This window comes from Tachysurus vachellii, chromosome 6 (assembly GCF_030014155.1).
Source record: "Tachysurus vachellii isolate PV-2020 chromosome 6, HZAU_Pvac_v1, whole genome shotgun sequence".
Lineage (NCBI taxonomy): Eukaryota > Metazoa > Chordata > Actinopteri > Siluriformes > Bagridae > Tachysurus > Tachysurus vachellii.
The window spans coordinates 14,635,064-14,654,493 of NC_083465.1; the positions used below are offsets into that span (position 1 = coordinate 14,635,064).

Consider the following 19,430-nt stretch of genomic DNA (forward strand, 5'->3'; position numbering starts at 1 on the left):
CCCCCCTGTTTTGCGCTGTTTGTTAAGATTGAGCTGCCGTATCCGCCCCGGGGGCAGAATCCCAGCCTCTCCGTTAACGGGGGCCGGAGGCAGCACCGCCCCTCCACTACTCACCCACCCACCCACACACACACACACACACACACACACACACACGCACACACCACACAAGGTAAGGAGTCTACATACAGACTACCTACTTACTGAAGTACTTAGGAAGTCATTTTGCTAGGGAAAATATTCGTCAATTACGTTAACGTAATGGATAAGCGTTCGGCTGACGTTAATAGCCTACTTGGAGGTAGCATAGGCTATCAGAAAATAGGATATATCCCCTCCTTCAAAAGGCCTGTAAGTAATTTCTAAACTCTGCTTTTGGACTGTCATCTAAATGGCTGTTTTAGATCTGTTGACTTTCTTTGCAGAGTTCAAGTGTAGAATACTATATATATATATATATATATATATATATATATATATATATATATATATATATATATATAAAATCTTCTTAACAATGTGACGAATAATTCACCCTCCCTGTTTGATGTTCATAGTTCGGTTTGCTAAATCAATCCGCTTAACACTTTCCAGATGGCCTAAAAACACATTAGTCTGTCTCATCTAAAGCGAAAGTGACATCAAGTTTTCTACTAGTCTCCTAAAGAGTCTTGTTCTGTAGTCAAATCAATCGAGACAGTAAACTGCCTGTGTTGTTCTCTCTAATTCTTGCTTTATAATGTTACAAACAATGTGATGTAGAAAAAGGACGATAAAAGAGTATCTTCTTCTTGACCGTGCAGTCAATAAGCACACTAATAATAGACCACTGAATGATACTTAATGCCCAGTGGGTCAGTCTAATTATTGTCTAAATGCATGATTTGAAGGGAAATTGTTGGGGAACATTGATTCGAAATATGTAACAGGTCTTCTTGTTTTCGTTGATTTTTTTTAGTTGATTTTTCTTTTTTTTTTTCAAATCCACATATAGATTAGCCTATTACAATAGCATTCTGAAACTTGCCTTACTCTCTTCAGTTAAGTGAAACAGCCAAATTCAGACAAATTTATTCAGTCATGTAGAATGCAGTCTAAAGGCTGTTCTGCCAAGAATAAATGGTCTCGATTAAACTGAAAAATACTGAGGGAAATGGACATTAGTTGATAGCCTATTATTTAATCAACAACATAGTGCATATGTAAACCTACAGCTTTTCTTATAACCGTTTGCATAAATACGTGGCAAAGTAGATACAGTAATTAAGCAACCCAAGAATATGAAACTTTTTCCCTCTGCATTAGAAATGGACTATAGCTTACCAAAATGACACTTAGGCCAGTCATTTAGAAAGTTATTTACCAATAAGCAATAGCCAGAGTAGTTAATTTAAAGCCAGCGGCTAAGTGATAGAGAAATTATAACACACTTTTTTTATGTGAGACCTATTCGAAGTACGAAATGTGCCAGATTTGACTTTCAGACATTGTGTGTTTTTATAAAGCCTATAGACTGACATATATTCAGGTCGCTTAGTCCTTTCAAAAATACGTAAATATTCATAAGCTACATGGGCCTACTGAAACAGTAATGTGATTTATTTATATTAATTTTACACTGAACGTAATTTTTAATTATAATCTAAAGTTTAGAGAATGTGATCATTTAGATGCAGTTTAAAAGTCGGAGGTCTCTGTTTTTAAATGTTTTAGATGAGCGTTTTAATTTTATCCAAAGTTAAATACTTAAATGTGATTAGATTAAAATTTGTTTTAATTAACCCACATAAATAAAAACAATATATTAGTTTAAGCAATTTATTTCTGTATTCTGTAGCCAAATCATTACGGGTTATTTTTATTGAGATAATTTATTATTTTCCTCATAAACTTTTTTTAATGCTTTGACAGTTCACCACAGGTTAATCTCTGCTCTCCGTTAACAACAACAACAACAACAACAATAGTAAAATAATAATAATAATAATGATAATAATAATAAAAATAATAATAATAATAATAATGATAACAAGGAATAAAGCAGCCTTAATGCAGAACATTATTCCCGCTGTACGTCATGAGATGTATTTATACCTCTAAACTGTTTCAGATCCCATTATTATTGTATATTTTATACTGTTTAGTTCAAAAGAGCAAATGATCTTTCATTTCAAGTCAAGAAGCTCAGTTGTTTCAGCTATCACAATGATTGTTAACTTTAGCAGCGGCCGAATTACATTTACTTTCTCTTTACATTATTACATAATAATTAATAGTAGTTTAGTTAAAAATTATAAGACATATCTTCATCCACAATCCACATATTTCAGCGCCGTGGGTCCAATGTATACATTATGCAGATTTAGGAGCAACACAAAATAAAAAAATATGAAATATTCAAACACGTAAATGTAATTTAAAAAATATATAGCAATTTATAAGTAATCATTTCACGAAAATGCAGATATTCGGTATATACTTTTTAACACACACACACATACTGTATATATATGTTTTAAATTCGTCGTTTTGTTGGTTTCGTGTGTAAATAATATTCAACATAATATTCTATGTAATAAATATAATAATAAGCATTTGCTGACGTGCCCACAACCTGTGAATCTGATTCACTGACTCACTAAATTTGAATCATGTTATCAAATCACTCATCAAACCAGCATATCCTCTTTAAAATGCTGTCTTTCTTTCGGCTAAGTAGGTTGGATAAATTGGCTGGCGATGGTTTAGCAATTTTCAGTATGTTATGTAGGTTCCCCGGCCAGTGGAACTCTATCCACAGCTGAGACTCTGCTCCGAAACGTCATTGTTTTCCAAAGGCCTAGAGAGGAGACCGGTCTGCCACAGGCCCAGGCACTGCACTGAAACACAGCTTTAAAACTAAAAGTCAAGGCCTCGCACCGAAGCGGCCGTCTTTAACGTGGACGACGCGCTAAGCCACTTCGGAAAGTCCTCAGTCGGACTGTTTCTCTGATTTACAACGTGGCAGCGATACTGAGCAGAAAGCAGAGCTAGTAGGCCACACATTATTTATGCGGTCGATTCTCCAAACAGCCGAGGCTTTATTTTCTGCAGTCCCAACATGAACGGTTTGTTTCCTGTCCGCATATTTGGAGATTATTCGCTGTTCTGACACGTTTTGTTGAGTACAATTACATTTCTTCTCAACCACGATTAAATTAGCAGCCTATTAACTGCTTAATACGTGAAGAACTAGTCAATGTATTAACTAACGTGTTTTATAACGAGTTGCAAAGATTTTAATTTATAAATGACTTAAAAAAAAGCTGTGAATGAGTGCCATCTCAAAAATGTCAAATCATTTTTTTAACTTTTACTTATTTTTCGGCTATATATAGGAATCGACAAATAAATCATAAGCTAGTTCTCTAATACAAACGTCCTTAATCCAAACGTCCTTAATCCTTCTTCACCCAAATCACATTCAGGTTTTTCAATTACAAATACAGCAAAACAATTTCTATAAACAGAACGTTAACTATATAGCCCTATACAGCTCTAAAGTGTGACTTGTTTGTTTCCGTGTAAGAACTCTTAAACTATATACCAATCTTGTTTGTTTATATTGTTTCCGTGTAGCAAAAGGTCCCAGGCAGAATCCGTTTACAGAGCAAAGAACCATTAACCACCCGAAGAACCCTCGAGAAACTCTTTTTTTTTCTTCTAAGCTGCAGCTTTTACTTGTGTGTGTATGGAGCTAGAAACTGCACTGGCTGAAGTCTGACTTAGAAACTTCTGCTTTCATTGTCACTTTTCCAGCGTGGGTTGATGCAATACTGCCACCTTCTGGACACATAGATCATCTACCCTCTGCATGACCGACACCCAACCCTGCGTGCACTGTGATTTAACCCCAAGATTATACACATATTCTCTGTATTTCCGACGTTATTTGAAACATTCCTATTGTGTATTCACAGCAAATGCCTGACCATTATACCTAATTTGACAGAATATCTTGCACCGCAGACCTGATCCTCACCATAATTGTCTCCAGAAGTCAATTGCGCACCGATTCAGTAAATGTTTATTCAGTTTTTCAAACATATATCATGTATTATTATTCATCACTGGAGGAAATCGCTCGTTATCGACAGTTTCTTGCGGATATCAACCTTACCCATCGACAAACGGCCTATCGTGTTCATAGTGTATAATTTTCGCTGAGGTATAACGTTCGAGCTATGTTCAAAAGACAACAGCTGTTTACTGGTGCCAGCTTATGTGCGCTTGTGTGTATGAGTGAGTGAGAGAGAGAGAGAGAGAGAGAGAGAGAGCTCTTGCCACGTGACACATCTCGCCAATGTCCTTCTGCAAAGCCACTCAGCATCATGGCTGCGGATGCTGCGGATGCTTTCCTCCCGCTCTGCATCCCGGCACCATGGCAGCTGCCGTGGCTGCTTCTCCTCGTCTCGCATTTTCCTGCTCACTCCTTCGGTCTGTTAGGTTTTCGTCCAGAGGACACGAGTCATGCACTATCTGTGCAAAACGGACTTCTAAGGGCGACCGAGGGAACGCGCTTCGTGTTGCGTGTGTACTACTCAGCGTCGCCGCAGAGGATGAACCGAAACTTGAGCTCCAGAGCGGACGCTACCACCGCGCCGTGGATCGCTTTTGTGGAGGAGCCGCAGCCGGGTCGAGAGGGTCAAGCGCACCCGAAGCGGAACTTATGTGTGGAAGAGAGCGCGCGAACGTCTGACATAGAGCTGCTGGGTTCGTTCAAGTCGGCCTCCAGCCAAAGCTCCATCCTCGTGGAGCTGCTGGCAAAAGACCTGCGGCGAGGTGAGAAAGTCAAATATTATTCAATGTGCGCCTTTGACGGGTCCAAGTGGGAGCACTTTAGGTCCAGGGACTTCTGGCTAGCGGTAGTCGAGCGGACACCACATGCGGACGGATGGCTTCAGGCGTCCCTTTCTGTGGTGTTGTTGGCACTGTCTGCTCTCTTCAGTGGACTTGTAATAAGCATGCTCGCCCTCGACCCCGTGGAACTGAAAGTGCTCCAAAACAGTGGCACAGAGAAGGAGCAGAAGTACGCGGGCAAGATCGAGTCCGTGCGCAAACATGGCAACTACGTCCTCTGCACGTTGGTGCTGTGTAACGTGCTCACGAATACATTTTTAGTTGTTTGGATGTGCCAGATTCTCGGAGTCACGCCTCTGTCCACCGCCGCTTGCACTTTTCTGATCTTTTTCGTTGGGGAGATTCTACCGCATTCTGTTGCATCCAGACATGGGCTGGCCATAGCATCTAAAACCATCTGGCTCACTAGGTTGCTGATGCTGGTCACTTTTCCCATCACGTACCCGATAAGCAAACTATTGGATAACATGTTGCATCAAGAAATAAGTAACTTTTACACTCGTGAAAAGTTACTGGCGATGTTGCGCGTCACAGATCCCTACCATGACCTGGTGAAAGAGGAACTTAACATCATACAAGGAGCCCTCGAGCTTAGGACCAAAACTGTTGAGGATGTTCTGACCCCGCTTAATGACTGCTTCATGCTGGCTTCTGACGCCATCCTGGATTTCTACACAATGTCTGACATAATGCAGAGCGGTTATACTCGCATCCCTGTTTTTGAGAACGAGAGGTCTAACATTGTTGACATTCTGTTTGTCAAAGATTTGGCCTTTGTCGATCCAGATGACTGTACCTCACTTAAAACCATCACACAGTTCTACAAGCATCCTTTGCATTGTGTATTTAATGATACCAAGCTTGATGCAATGCTCGAACAGTTCAAGAAAGGTAAGTATGAAAAACATGCAATAGTTAACTGGAGGTATATCTTATCAGAACTAATTATAAGGTGTCACAAATATATACTATATATTTTAAACAAAAACTGTACCTGTACAGTTACACACAATGCCTGCAAAAAATCTGGATGCAAAATGTAGTAAGTTCCTATTTATCATTATAATATAATGAATGAGTTTGTGAGTTGCTTTTCACTAAAAACTCAGTAAGTCAGCATTATATTGTAGATGGAATTCAAATGAAATTGTAAGTAAATTAGTGTGCACTGTTGCACCAAAAGTAATTTTGAGTATCATTCCATCTGAGCTCTGTATTGTGGCTAGAAATAGATTTGATCTGTTTTGACATCTGGCATAAATTCATGCACTGGTGTATAGAACTGCGAAACAGCATTCACTGGATATTATGTAACACTGGCTTATCCAGATTGCCGGTATCTACTGTGCAGAAATGATTGTAATTCTCTTTCAAGAAACACAGTAGATAGTAGAACCACTAAACATATTGAATTATTATATATCAGCACATACAGTAGTTCTACATGCTGAAAGACATTTTCTATTGGAATTGAGAGATTAGCATGTACACATGTATTTTACTTTTCTGTAAAAAAAAAAAAAAAAAAAAAAAGACAACCAGATCTGCATTGCGGGACACTGAATGAGCAGAACCTCAGGGCAAATTAAACGTCCTACAGTGACCTTTCTTCCAATCACTATCTCAGCTTCGGGCTATAGGGGATAAAATGTCAGGGATTCTAGTGAGGAAGACTTTGTCTCTCTCAAACTGAGCTCCCCAAGCATTAGACTTTGAAGCTACTACCCCCCTCTGCTTCCACTAAATGTGTTATAAGGGAAATCATGAAATATGCAAGATCAACCTTTGCTTCTCTTAGAGTTAGGAGGGGCAGTAAAGTGACATCATAATTGATGGTGCTTCATAGGAAAAGAAATTAGCAGTCACCCACTGCAGTAAATGTGGAATGAAATAAATATATCATTATCATACCATAACATGTTATCTCATCTTCCAAAACCAGGCAGATGATACATTATTTGTATTAATGCGTTAATTACAGAATACATCTCTTTGAATAAAATGTATTCTGTTTTATGTCTTTGGACATTCTTACAGTTTCTGTAAGAATTAATGGGTTCCTTTTAAGCACATGTCAGATTATCTTCATCCAAAATTTGTTAAAATGTTCAGAGAGTTGTAGAGTGGATATGTGTTTGGTGTTGCAAAGTTCTAGTTACGTATATAACTTTCCCATCTTGCTCATGTGCACAAGCATGTCATAAGCCATTTTCTTGGAACCTTCTTATTAAACTATTTTCTCATAGACACAGGTTCCCAAATGACAGTGAACCCTGATAATATTTTGAGTTCATACCACTGGAAGCAGAAATGTTAACCTTGTAGAACCTGGAAAAGGTGCACGGTGACACGCATAGAGAAGTAGTCAAAAGGTCTTGAAGCAGGTATCCTTCAATAGAGGAATATGCATGCATCACCCACAGATCCAGTCTCTGTTTAGACAAGGTGATCTCATTTATTTCCTCTGTGACAGATGAATGGTTGGTGGGATTATTGCATGGATTATGTTTGGACTAAACAGTACCTTAGAGAGCATGCTGCTTATATCAAGAAAGAGGTTTGCCTTCATGAAATGCTAGAAGATCAGTTGATTGATTTACAAAATTGTGAAGTATAACCTGGAAAAAAACCCTGGGTTTAACCAGAGGTCAGATTGGCCCTCTGGGGCATATTCAAGGTGACTTTATTGGCAAAGCATACAAATCTCCTACTCTTTTTACAAATGTGATGCCACCAAAATATTGGCAGATTAAGATTGCACTGGCAATCTCTCAGGGCTATATAATAGGAACTGTAATGGATGGAAGTATGTTCTTTTTACAATATGTTTATGAGCCCCCAGAGAGATGCCACCCATAGTGCTGTTGACATGCTGCATTACCCACCATGTATACCTTTAATGTGGATGAGGATTTGCCACTGTTTTGCAGTCCATGAATAAATATTGCAGAAATCAGGGAGTGCAGAGGAGCTAGCTGATTAGGTGCACACTGTTTATGGAAAAGCTTCCTACTAAAGGCATACAAGTCCTAGGTACTTTTTGTGGTCAGGAAATTTTCCTGATCTGCCATGTATTGGCAGTCCGCTGTCTCATCCTAAAGGGCCAAACCCACAGGAACAGGTGACCTGGCTGGGGCTGCTAAAAGTTTTCACCAATTTGACATACTGTAGCAGTTCTGCTTGGGGACAAATTTGCCAGGATGTTTTGGACCACTATTTATAGACCAAGGCCTTACCATTGCCTAGTTACTGAAATCTATGAACCATGGGAACAATAAGCAGTAGAAGCATACAGTAGATGGCAGGGCCACCATGAGTTGTTAGTTGGTACCCAAGTAAACGCTTTCAGCCCTCTGTTCCCCATGGTATCACACTACCCTCCAGCCAGCTCTTAATTCTACCAATGCTTGTGTTTTCTAAGGGTTTTCACTTTAATATTATATATTTTTTTTTATAATAAATAATAATACAATTTTTTGCCATTTGAAAAGCACAGATTTTATCTTAACATAATAAAGTAAACTTGTAAGTAAAAATGAGAACCATTATTAAATACTACTATTGGCATATTTACATGCATCCTAATGCTTAATAGCATATGTATTTTGCAGAAGTAGTATATTTTGTTTGTGATAAATCTCCTCTAGCACTTTCAAGTCATCTATAATTAGATTAGTGGTTTGATCAAGTAATTTATCTCAATGTTTAATCGTGCTTTCTCTTGACTTCTTTACCGAAATATTTAAATTCTCTGGAGCACCAGTCTTTGTGTTTAATTACAGTTCATATTTTTGTCTTGTATAAACACAGTGTGTAAGATTCAGTTGAAGTTTTGCAATACACTTTGATTTGTGAAGTTAAATGACATGTTATTGATGTTTAATTTATAGAAGCATCAAGTCAATTTAAACAGACATAAGCCTTCATTTCACTTTCTATGCTAGAACACATAAATGCTAATACAATACTACTACAGCTAAGTGTGGTTGGCTCAGAAGTCACTCAGAAGTCACTGGTGATAGCATCAGATTTTTATTAATTCATTAAAGAATTTATTAATGCATTAGTAATATAAAGATATCACAATTTCATAATCTTAATGTTTAACAGTAAATAAGATTATCCATCATTCATGCTATTGTGTTCTTTGTGATTAGGACTACAGTCTACATGTAATGAAATATTCATGTTTCATAATGTCTTCTCTTTAGTCTTTCCTTCAAACTGCATGGTTATGGCACAAATAACTTTGGTTACAAAGATATTCGTAGGAATAAAATAGTATTCTCCCCATTAATAATATCATAATGCCTAGAGTAGAGGGCTGACTTAGAAATTTTGCTATTATCTTCAGTTTGCTGCTATTTGTAGCATCTGTTATCTGTTCTTCATTAACATATTTCAGATGCACATGTAAACTAATGCAAAAGACAACTGTATAAGTATCATAGCAATGGAGGTCATGCATGTTGTGGAAAGGATTTGAGTAGGTTTGCTTTGAAGATTATTCAGTGATCAGCACCATTGAAGCAGGTAATTCGTAGCAGCCATTTGAGCAAGTTACAGGTCACAAAGAGTTTATAGTCAGTTTTATAATAGTCCCGGAATCTGGCAGCATTTAGCCCATAAAAGAGACAGTAAATGATTATAATTCTATGCTTAAGCATAATCAGACATTTTCAAAAGATTTCCAGATGTCTCAAATGTTACATAAATGTTCCAAGTATTACTTCCTGGTCCAGTGATCTTTATTGTCATAAACTCGCATCATGATCTTGATTAATATAGTGGAGTGTAATCAGAAGTGAAGTTTTGTCAATAAAACACCATATGCAAATCACATATGCCTGGCCAAAGACACAATATGGTGCATTATTTGCTTTTCATCTATGGCCAAATTTTCTCTTATTATTTGAAAGGTATTTTTAATAGCCAGTACTTCATATTTATATTATTACACATTGTCATTTTACCACAATGAAGAATCAAATGTGCACTTTTGGTGGCGTAAGCATTATTGAGCTTATTTGCTGGCGCAGCAGCAAAGGGAATTGCAGGGACTTTCATGTGGATTCCCTTGAGGGTTTTTTTGCATGTGCATGTTGTTGCGTATGCAGATGTTATATAATAGAGGAGTGATGTAATGCAGTTCCCTTGACCAGCTCAAGGCTGAATTCTTAGTGATGCCTTATGTGCCCCTTTACCTGAAATGCTCCACATCACTCTGTCTGACCTCGATTACAAATATGAGAACTGTTCAATTTAAACTTGATCATAGGGCCAGACTGATGTGCGGTCTTCTGCTCTGAGGTGAAAGAGACTGGATTGTATCATATTATCCTGTCTTTGAGAATAGATATTCCAAATCTGGCCATCTGACTCTACTATCTGAACACTCCCGCTGGAGATGAATTAATTCTATGTATGTACCCTAAAATAACTGCGCTGTGATTACAGCACTGTGCTGCATCGACACTCATGGGTTTTCAGGGAAGCTAGTAATTAGTTCTGACAGCTGAGTGCACATTTAAAAGCAGACTTTTTTGCTGAAGGGTTTTTGTGCATGGTTGTTGTTCATGGTCTGGTTAAATCTGTCAGTAGGGCCAGGCTTCCCAAACCTCATTGCATAATTCCCCACTGTTTATGTAAGTCTGAATCACCAAAAGTCAGAACTGGGGCTGATTTATTTCCATCATAGTAATTTAAATCATCTAAATAATTAGATGTCTCATAGTCAGTCTTCTGCAGCAATATGAAATAGCCTGAGTTGTTTTATAGAGGTCTGCAGTTTAAATTGTTCTACTGAATAGAAATACAAATACTATGTTTGCATTATTATTACTATGCATTATCTATGTTTATATACTCAGAGTACTTTTGAAGCTGTGATTAACAATTTTTTTCTGCTCTGATATGTTTCTACATTTAACATCCTCTTTAACAGGGAAAAGCCACTTGGCCATAGTGCAGCGAGTCAACAACGAGGGAGAAGGGGACCCTTTCTATGAGGTCATGGGAATTGTCACTTTGGAAGATGTTATTGAAGAGATTATCAAGTCAGAGATTGTGGACGAGACTGACTTGTACAGTAAGTGTTATGCTTTCTGAAAATTCCCAGATGCAATTATAGATTTTGGTTTTTTTTGGGGGGCTCACCATTACCCCCTCTTTAGAGCACCATTGAGTTAGTGTTATTACATACTTCACTATGTAATGAGGTCCCATAAAGTATGAAGATGTAAATGAACATCACAGAGGAAATGCAAAAGATATAAGAATATATAATAGAACAATAAAGACAAAAAGACAAAAAGAAAGACAAATACATTATGTAGCAGTATGTTTTTATATTTTGGTAGACATTTTGTCAGAAATGATCAATTTAAGTAAGAAAGACGCTTTTCTCATGTAGATAAGTCTTTCAAAAAAGAAAAAATAGGTGGTTCATTTTGGTTATTAGGGTTAAGGTTAAGGATAGATTTGTGTATAGGCATAACATTGATTAGCTGTATTAATAATTATGTCAGTGAAAGGTCCTTACAAGGATGGTAAGAAGTCTGTGTGTATAAACCTACAGATTTGTGTGTGGCTGTGGCTATGAGTGCAGTCTTGTTGTGAGTGGTTATTCTCGTTCAGTATTAAAGGTTATCTGATGCAGAAAACTGCTATTTTTGGTATTATTATCATTTCCATAAAAGGTCTTCTATTACTGAGGGAAAATGGGAGCTGTATCTTACATTGGAGGTTGTTCTTTATTTTTTGATAAACGGATTAAAGTTGCTCTGACAGCTGGGAAGATATTTTAATGCCCAAATATGTAATTTGGTCAGTGCTTATGGGACTGGTTGGAGTCTGGATTGCAGTGTCTGATAAACTGAAAGGGAGGAGAGTTGTTTTTCAACGGGCTGGATAGTGTCTTATACTGAGGATAAATAAAAGACTCAAATATTTTCTATGGCTGATTTTATACTAAATGTTAGATATGTTTGATGTTTATATATTGGTGTATATATAGTAGCTAGAGCTAATGGTTAAATAAAAATGTGCATGTACCTCTGTGCTATGCTTGTCTGTTTGTATGATGGATGGTTACTGCAAACATCAGATTTGTCAAACTGAAAATAGACATTAGTTCATTTTTACCATCGTGTAAACTCCCAAGATAGTCAGTTAACTTTCCATGATTACACAGAGTTCGACTGAATGGATCGGTACAGAATATGTTTAATCAGACCTTCTCTAAAACTCTGTTTTTATACGTCATTAGTTTATTTTCACTGGTTGAATCATGAATATTTTTTAGCCTCTATAGAAGTTTATATAATGAAATTCATGCATTAGTTTTCCTCTGTGCATTCCTATGTCTTTGTAGCTGATAACCGAACTAAAAGGCGAGTGTCTCACCATGAGAGGAAACAGCAAGATTTTTCCATTTTCAAAATTTCTGAGAGTGAAATGAAAGTAAAGGTCTCCCCTCAGCTGCTGCTGGCTACACATCGCTTCCTGGCCACAGGTACCTTCCATGAGACACAGCATAACAAGAAAAGAGTTTAAGAACATCTTATGCTTATACATCTTATACGACATTTGCAAACAATATACTGAACACAGTGGCTCAGGCTTTTTCTTCCTGTTTCCTTCCAGAAGTGGAGCCTTTCAAGTCCACTTACATCTCAGAAAAGATCTTGCTGAGGCTCATTAAGCATCCAAGTGTTGTACAAGAGCTGAAGTTTGATGAGAAGAAAAAGAAATCACCAAAGCATTACCTCTACCAGCGCAACAAACCTGTTGATTACTTTGTGCTAATTTTGCAGGTAAATATATCCAGGTGATGGGAAACACTCTAACCTTAACATGGTGAAATTTTGACATTTAAGCAATATTGTACAATCAAGAGTGCGGTTGTACATATATTTTGTTTATTTTAGTTCCGTCAACAAAATAGTTACCAAAGAAGCTACAGCTGGATAAAGCATTGTGTGTTACTATGCAATGCAAAGACTGACCTACAGCCCATAGCCAGTGTATTAACAAGTTTAGTGTAATGAACTGCTGCTGGAATCTGCATTTACAGTATCTGCTTACACAGGCAGGCAGAGTGAAATATACCAGTGCTGTTGTACTAAATATCTGCACTCTTCTAACCTCTTGTCAAATCAAATAAGTGTGACTAACTGTTGTATAATCTTTTTGAAGTCTAAAACAAGTCTCTCTTATGCTCATATCTCACTCACAGATAAAGTCTGGTTTCACTCAAAAGTGAGAACTGCATTCAAAGATTTCATTCCATTGAACAATCTGTCTAAATGCAGCTGCTATTTATTGATTTCATTTGCACTGAATTTAATATGCAGTAAATTGAAAAAATATATAAATAACAAGCCTTAGTCGTGCAGACAACTCAGACTACTCAGACTATTCCGAATTCCCATCAAACCAAGTTATTCCAAGTTTATAATAATAGCCCTCATTTTATTTATTTATTTATTTTTAAAGAAAAGAAGTTAACATTTGTAGAAGATTAGAATCCATTATTTAAGCAATACCGCATGTGCGGCTTTTATCTTCCCACAGAACCACAGGCTTGGTGCCACAGGTAATCACAGACATGACGACATTCAGTATAACTGCACAATTACAAGGGTGAAATAGTAAACAGCTCTATAAACAAGAAATGAAAATAAATAATAATTGACATTGCAGAAACAATTTTTGCTCCACTCTCAGAGAAGAATTGATTGATTTGTACATCCTCTTCAGGTTCATTTTAATCTACAACTGATGAGTTTATTTACAACTGATATTGCTGACATTATTGTATGAAAGATTTCGAACTGAGATGTAGAATTTTATGTGGTAAATACAGATGATTTATACTAAAAATCATCACTCAACTGGATAACAGCTCAACCAATCAAATTAGTGGACCTGAATAAACTGTTGAAAAAAATTTTAATTATACACTAGATTAATTTTATACTGAGAATAGACAATATCAATCTCTGTCTTCCTTTACAGCTGTAAAACAATATATTTATTTGTATTTATTTATAAAAATGAATATAGGGACACTTTGTCAAAGATTCTAAAGCTACAATGGAAAATACGTACTCACTTTAATCAAAAGAATCATCCACATCCATCATGTCTAATTATATCACATGAGGTAAAAGTCACTCTGTTGTCTAGACTTGACTGATCACTGTCTTATAGAGTGTAATAGAGTGCAAATGTATTGCTGATTAATTTAGACAGTTTGCTTCTTTTAGTCTCTTACTTAATTTCCCATATTTTTAACTTACAATTTTTACTCTATAGTGTAAGCACTGGCAAATGTACATGGAAATGTTTAGGTTTTTCTCTTAACATAACAGCTTAAGAAAAGGAAAATATTTATTGTGTAATGTGTAATTCAGTTACAACCCCTTTAGGCAGACTAAGTGAAATTCAGCCAAAGCAACATCTAATGGATTTTCCGAGCCCACCTCATATATGGTAGAAAACAGTTTAATGGAAAGCCAGAATTATTTAATCAGGAAATTGAGGAAAGTAGGTTTATGTATATCACATAAACCGGTGTTGAAGTTTGTTCAGCTGGATTAGGGGAAATATTCTTTTATTCACTTTCAACATTTCTATTTCTGTTCCTATATTTCCAGTTATTTGGTAGATGTTCTTATCCAGAACGACATATACAGTAGAAGTGATTTAAAGTTTTATCCTGATCAATAAATCAATAAATACATCCTGATGCTGGTTCACTAGGTCACAGACTAAGAGTTCTATCAGTCCAAATATACTTCTTCTGGAGGTAATGTAGTATAAAGAACACAGACGACGAGAGGAATTTTTTTATCCTCAGTTTCCCCAAGGGAGGCCTGAAAGGGTTTTGAAAGAGGCTTGGTGTTCTCTTGTTCTACAGGGTCGAGTGGAGGTAGAGATCGGAAAAGAAGTGCTGAAGTTTGAAAACGGTCCTTTCACATACTATGGCATGCCTGCTATCATGGCTGTACTGCCTACAGGTAAGCTCTGTTTATTAGAACATAATTATCTTTTATGAGATATTTTAACCAAAGGTCCAACTGACGTGCCAGACACAGTACATAATTAAGACAAATGCAACTAGATTGCACTGCTGTGTAAACCTTATGGCAGAAAACTGGAGTAATTAAAGTAAGAGGCCAGTTCTGAGAAAAAATTTCACACAGTTGCATTACTTTTAATTGTACAAAAATAGGAAGCTGGAAAAAGCATATCTTCGAAATCCTTTGGATGAATACAATAAGCACAAGATTATTTTTTCTTTTTGTGGTTCAATTTGTTTCAAAATTTGCTAAACAGAGCTACACTTCACCTAAAAATATTCACATAATGCCTGTGGATGTCACTGCTGAGTTACTCATGCTCATAGTCTGGATAAAATATATATAGAAAGAGCATCATTATGCTCACCATTGCATCATTGCCATCTGTCAGTCTTACTATTTGAATAGATGCAGATTTTAAAAGGTTCTAAAAGGGATGAAGAATTTTACAGCTCTTCGCAGCCAGACTATGCGTTCAGTATAACTTATGTAGTTATTATTTTAATTTGTTTATCTAAAATATATTGACATTAATGAGTGGGAGGATGGTGGTTATTAAAATGTTCTGTAGCTGTTAAAGTACTATCTGTCATAATGAATGGCAACACAGGCAGTAAAGTGACTGGCTGCATCTGATTCAGTTCACAGGTCACCATCACGGAGTAGTGGACTAAATCACTCAGACACCACCATCCATGCGGGGAGCTTGAGTCAGCTCAGCATAGGTGGAGGGGCTTACCTACCAGACTACTCTGTTCGCCAGCTCACCGACCTGCAGATCATCAAGGTTATTACTCAAATAAACACACAGAATCATGGAGAATATACTTACCTACTGATAGGTACAGAAGACCTATGCTTGGATAATTCAGAGCATTTTTTGGTAATATTATCAAGTTAGGGTCAAATTTCTAAAGGTTTTTCTTTTGCAGATAGTTCTTCATCGTTCTTTTGATGATCTCACATTGTTTCAGTGTCTCATGACACATCATTTTTGCTACACTGCATGATTCTGTGAAAATGTAAAGAGAGTGATGTGCTATTAGCCGCTTCTGTACAGATAAACTCTATTATTCTTATTTAGGTCACTCGTAACCACTACCAGAATGCTCTAACAGCTACACGGATGGACAGCTCTCCTCAAACCCCTGATGCAGACATCCAGGCTGGAGGAGAGAGGACCACAATTCCAGAAACACGCTCCAACAGCATTGCGCTGCCCCTTCCCCGCTCACACCTCCACACACACCACTTCAGACACCCCCACAGCACCTCCATGCTCAACGAGAGGAACCGTATCGTCCGTGAGTCCATGACTGTCTTCAATGAGACTTTCCTTATTTAGTGGAAAATATATAATTGAGAATTAGAAACAATAGTTCACGATTTGAACATATATCACTAATGCATCTGTCTTAGTTAGCAGTTAGATTTTTATTATAAATAATAGTCATGTTCAAATCATAAACTATTGTTTTTAATTCTCAATTCTATATTATTATTATTATTACATATTATATTATATATATTACCTACTCAAGTAATATCTATTATAATTTTCATTACAACTGTGATCAATTAACCCTGCTATATAACACAGCATTATATTATAGTAAATAAGGCATTGAGTGGGCATATTGTAGTCAGATTTTGTGTTTAATTTGGAGAATGTGCTAAACCTCACTTGGCCTCTTCCTGTAGGGAGTAAATCAGATGGACAGAAGAGCCCCAGCGACTCAGTGTTCTTGCGCATGGATGAAATCCCGCACATGAGGACGGAGCGTCTAGAGGAGAAAGAAGGGGCTGGTGGGTGAAACTATCACCATCATATTCTACATAAGCATGATATATCACTACTCCAGGAAATGGGAGAAGAGTCAATCCAAATCAGTCTGAAAGCAAAGTTACTGTATTAAAATTGAAATTAAAGAAATTTTAACAAATACAGCTCTTCTACATTGTTTGCCCTAAAATCACATCCTCCAAGCATATCTAACCTCAAATGCCTGAAGTTTTGTGCATTCGGAGGAGCTTTCTAAATTTACAAGCAAGAGGATTAATAGACAAGTACAGCTATTGGTTGGTTGGTAATTGGTAAAAAAAAATAAATAAATAAAAAAATAAAAAAACAAGTACAGCTTTTCCTGAGTGGCTGAATGTTAGCAATCAGTGGTATTGATTTTTGACCGCATTTACAAAATGAGGTGACACAGGGGCTGATGATTTTCCTCTGAGCATCTATAATTGACACCTATAATAGATGAAAGCATTGCAAAATATCACTAAAATATTCAGACTTTAAATAATTGAACTCAAGATTAAAACAAGTTGTATCATACCAGCGATGGTAGTCACCAGATGCTCTTGAGAAATGAGGCTAGCTATCTGTAAGTAAACTGTTAAACACTGGAGAGACTGTTTGACATGCTGCTAGGGAGGGAGATGCATGGCTTCCAGGCTCTGTTTATATGACCCAAGCAGGAATGCTGACACCAGACACCACAAGTCATCTCAGCAGTGCATGTTGTGGCTGGAGGTTAGCAGGAGCAACTAAATCAGGGATTACAAAAACAAAGTTTGTAAATAGAGATTCTATTCTCAGTGGAGAAAAGTAGAGAGGAGAATCTAACCAATTGCTTTTATTTTCTTTCTTTTTCTTTGCCTAGATACTGAGGATGTACCAAAAGAATCAGGCCTGTCTTCATCTCAACTGATCAGCTCTCACTCTCTGAATGGATCAGATGATAACCTGGGCAAGAAGTTGCTGCGCAAACTAAGTTATTATTCTAACAACACATGCACGCACACAGCCATTGCTGATGGCAGCAGTATCTTAGCAACCACACACTCTGTCATTCTGCTGCAGCCCACACATTGCTTTATCAAACATGACATGCTCATGCACACATGTGACTCACACATCACACATGCATTTTTAGTAAGCTTAATGAGGTATTTAGAAATCTGCTGTCAATAATCATGCATTGTCAGGTGTTATTGAATTATACTGTACAGAATTTCCACGAGAATGAAATGTCAGCCATTTATTTTCTTTCATTTTTAAAGCACAGGGATTAACAGTGGGTTTTCTGTATCCAGGTAACAAGAAACGGAAAAAGTCACGTGATGGAGAAAAGCTAGTCAAGGACATTTGTGAACTGTCCCAGGTGAAGACCTAGCATTAGAACAAGATGTTCACCCCTTGCCTCTCTCACAGTACTACATCTCCCACCAATGTGAAACCTCCTAGACCTCCTAAACCATCCTGACAGACTTCGAAAAAGAAAAGGAGCTCAATGTGGAATTGGCCACTATGGAAGATGAGTGATAAGACCTTGCTGTCATTAGTTTATCTTGCTTTTTCATGTTGGAAGCTCTTGAGTTGCATAAAGTCCTGAATACATCAGGACATGGTGTGCGTCTCACACCAGTAACATTACCCAGCCTACCCAGCCCAGGTTTTGTGACGTGGAGTGGAAACATCAAGCATTCAAGACACAAACATTGTGTGCTTACATTTTAAGGTACCACTTTTTTCAGTACTGTGTACTATTTAAAGGGTTTTTGCTGATGATGTCATCTCCAGTCACTGTGGTGATTTCACATGAACCTCTACAAGCTTACAAGCACAAGCCTGCAGAGTTTAATTAATCATCTCAACTACAGCAAGGCATAGCCATCTGACAGGATTTATAAACATGATACTTCTTCAGTATTATTTTAAAAGAATTAATTAGTGTTTGTTTCTTCATTGAGAGTTATTAGCAAGGCTGTGTCAGGAACTGTTTAAGATAGTTTAGTGATAACGGAGCACTTTAAGTGAAAGTTGATCCTTGTATTTAGTTGAATAGTTTACTCAAGGTGTTGATATGGGGGAAGTGAATGAAGCTGCCTATATTAGGTAAGTGTTATTCTCTCTCTCCCTCTCTTTGTACAAAGCTCTTAGCCAAATCAGTAATTTTAGAGTGCTGTAAGATTGCACTGAGCATTATTCATATACATACAGGATGCTTAAAAGTCAAAGCACATCCAGTCAACAGGTTTTACATTGAGTGTAATAATATAAAATTTAACGGCATGCATTTGTTAAATATAGCCCCACAATTTAAAAAAGAAAAGAAGCCATATCTTGATTACACTTAAATGCATCAGAAACCTTGGTATATATATATATATATATATATATATATATATATATATATATATATATATATATATATATATATATCCATTCCATCTTCTACCGCTTATACAAACATAGTCGTGCTTAAAAGTTTTCATACCTTGGGATAATTTTTAAGATGTATACAATTAAAAAAACAAATGAGTGAGCAGGCAAAACAAATTCATTTTATATATATATTTTTCATTTATAACATAATGGCACAAACAAAACATAACAAAAAAGAAAATAATCCTGTGTCCATCTGTGTATTGCCCCCTTTA

At 36.9% G+C, this 19,430-nt stretch overlaps 1 protein-coding gene across 1 annotated transcript; it reads left to right on the top strand.

The window, feature by feature from the left end:
• Positions 1–4,361: 4,361 nt before the first annotated feature.
• On the top strand, positions 4,362–19,092 carry LOC132847288 (metal transporter CNNM1). Its single transcript, XM_060872447.1, has 10 exons — positions 4,362–5,790; positions 10,844–10,987; positions 12,272–12,412; positions 12,544–12,713; positions 14,822–14,921; positions 15,626–15,771; positions 16,069–16,288; positions 16,686–16,790; positions 17,651–17,761; positions 18,084–19,092. The coding sequence occupies exons 1-10, from the start codon at positions 4,371–4,373 to the stop codon at positions 18,161–18,163; spliced, it is 2,637 nt and encodes an 878-aa protein (XP_060728430.1). The 5' UTR covers positions 4,362–4,370; the 3' UTR covers positions 18,164–19,092.
• Positions 19,093–19,430: the final 338 nt, after the last annotated feature.

Coding starts and splice junctions, on each gene's coding strand:
- LOC132847288 (XM_060872447.1), top strand. CDS start 4,371: ATGGCTGCGGATGCTGCGGATGCTTTCCTCCCGCTCTGCATCCCGGCA. Junction 10,988..12,271: donor GGACGAGACTGACTTGTACA/GTAAGTGTTATG, acceptor ATGTCTTTGTAG/CTGATAACCGAACTAAAAGG. Junction 15,772..16,068: donor CCGACCTGCAGATCATCAAG/GTTATTACTCAA, acceptor ATTCTTATTTAG/GTCACTCGTAACCACTACCA.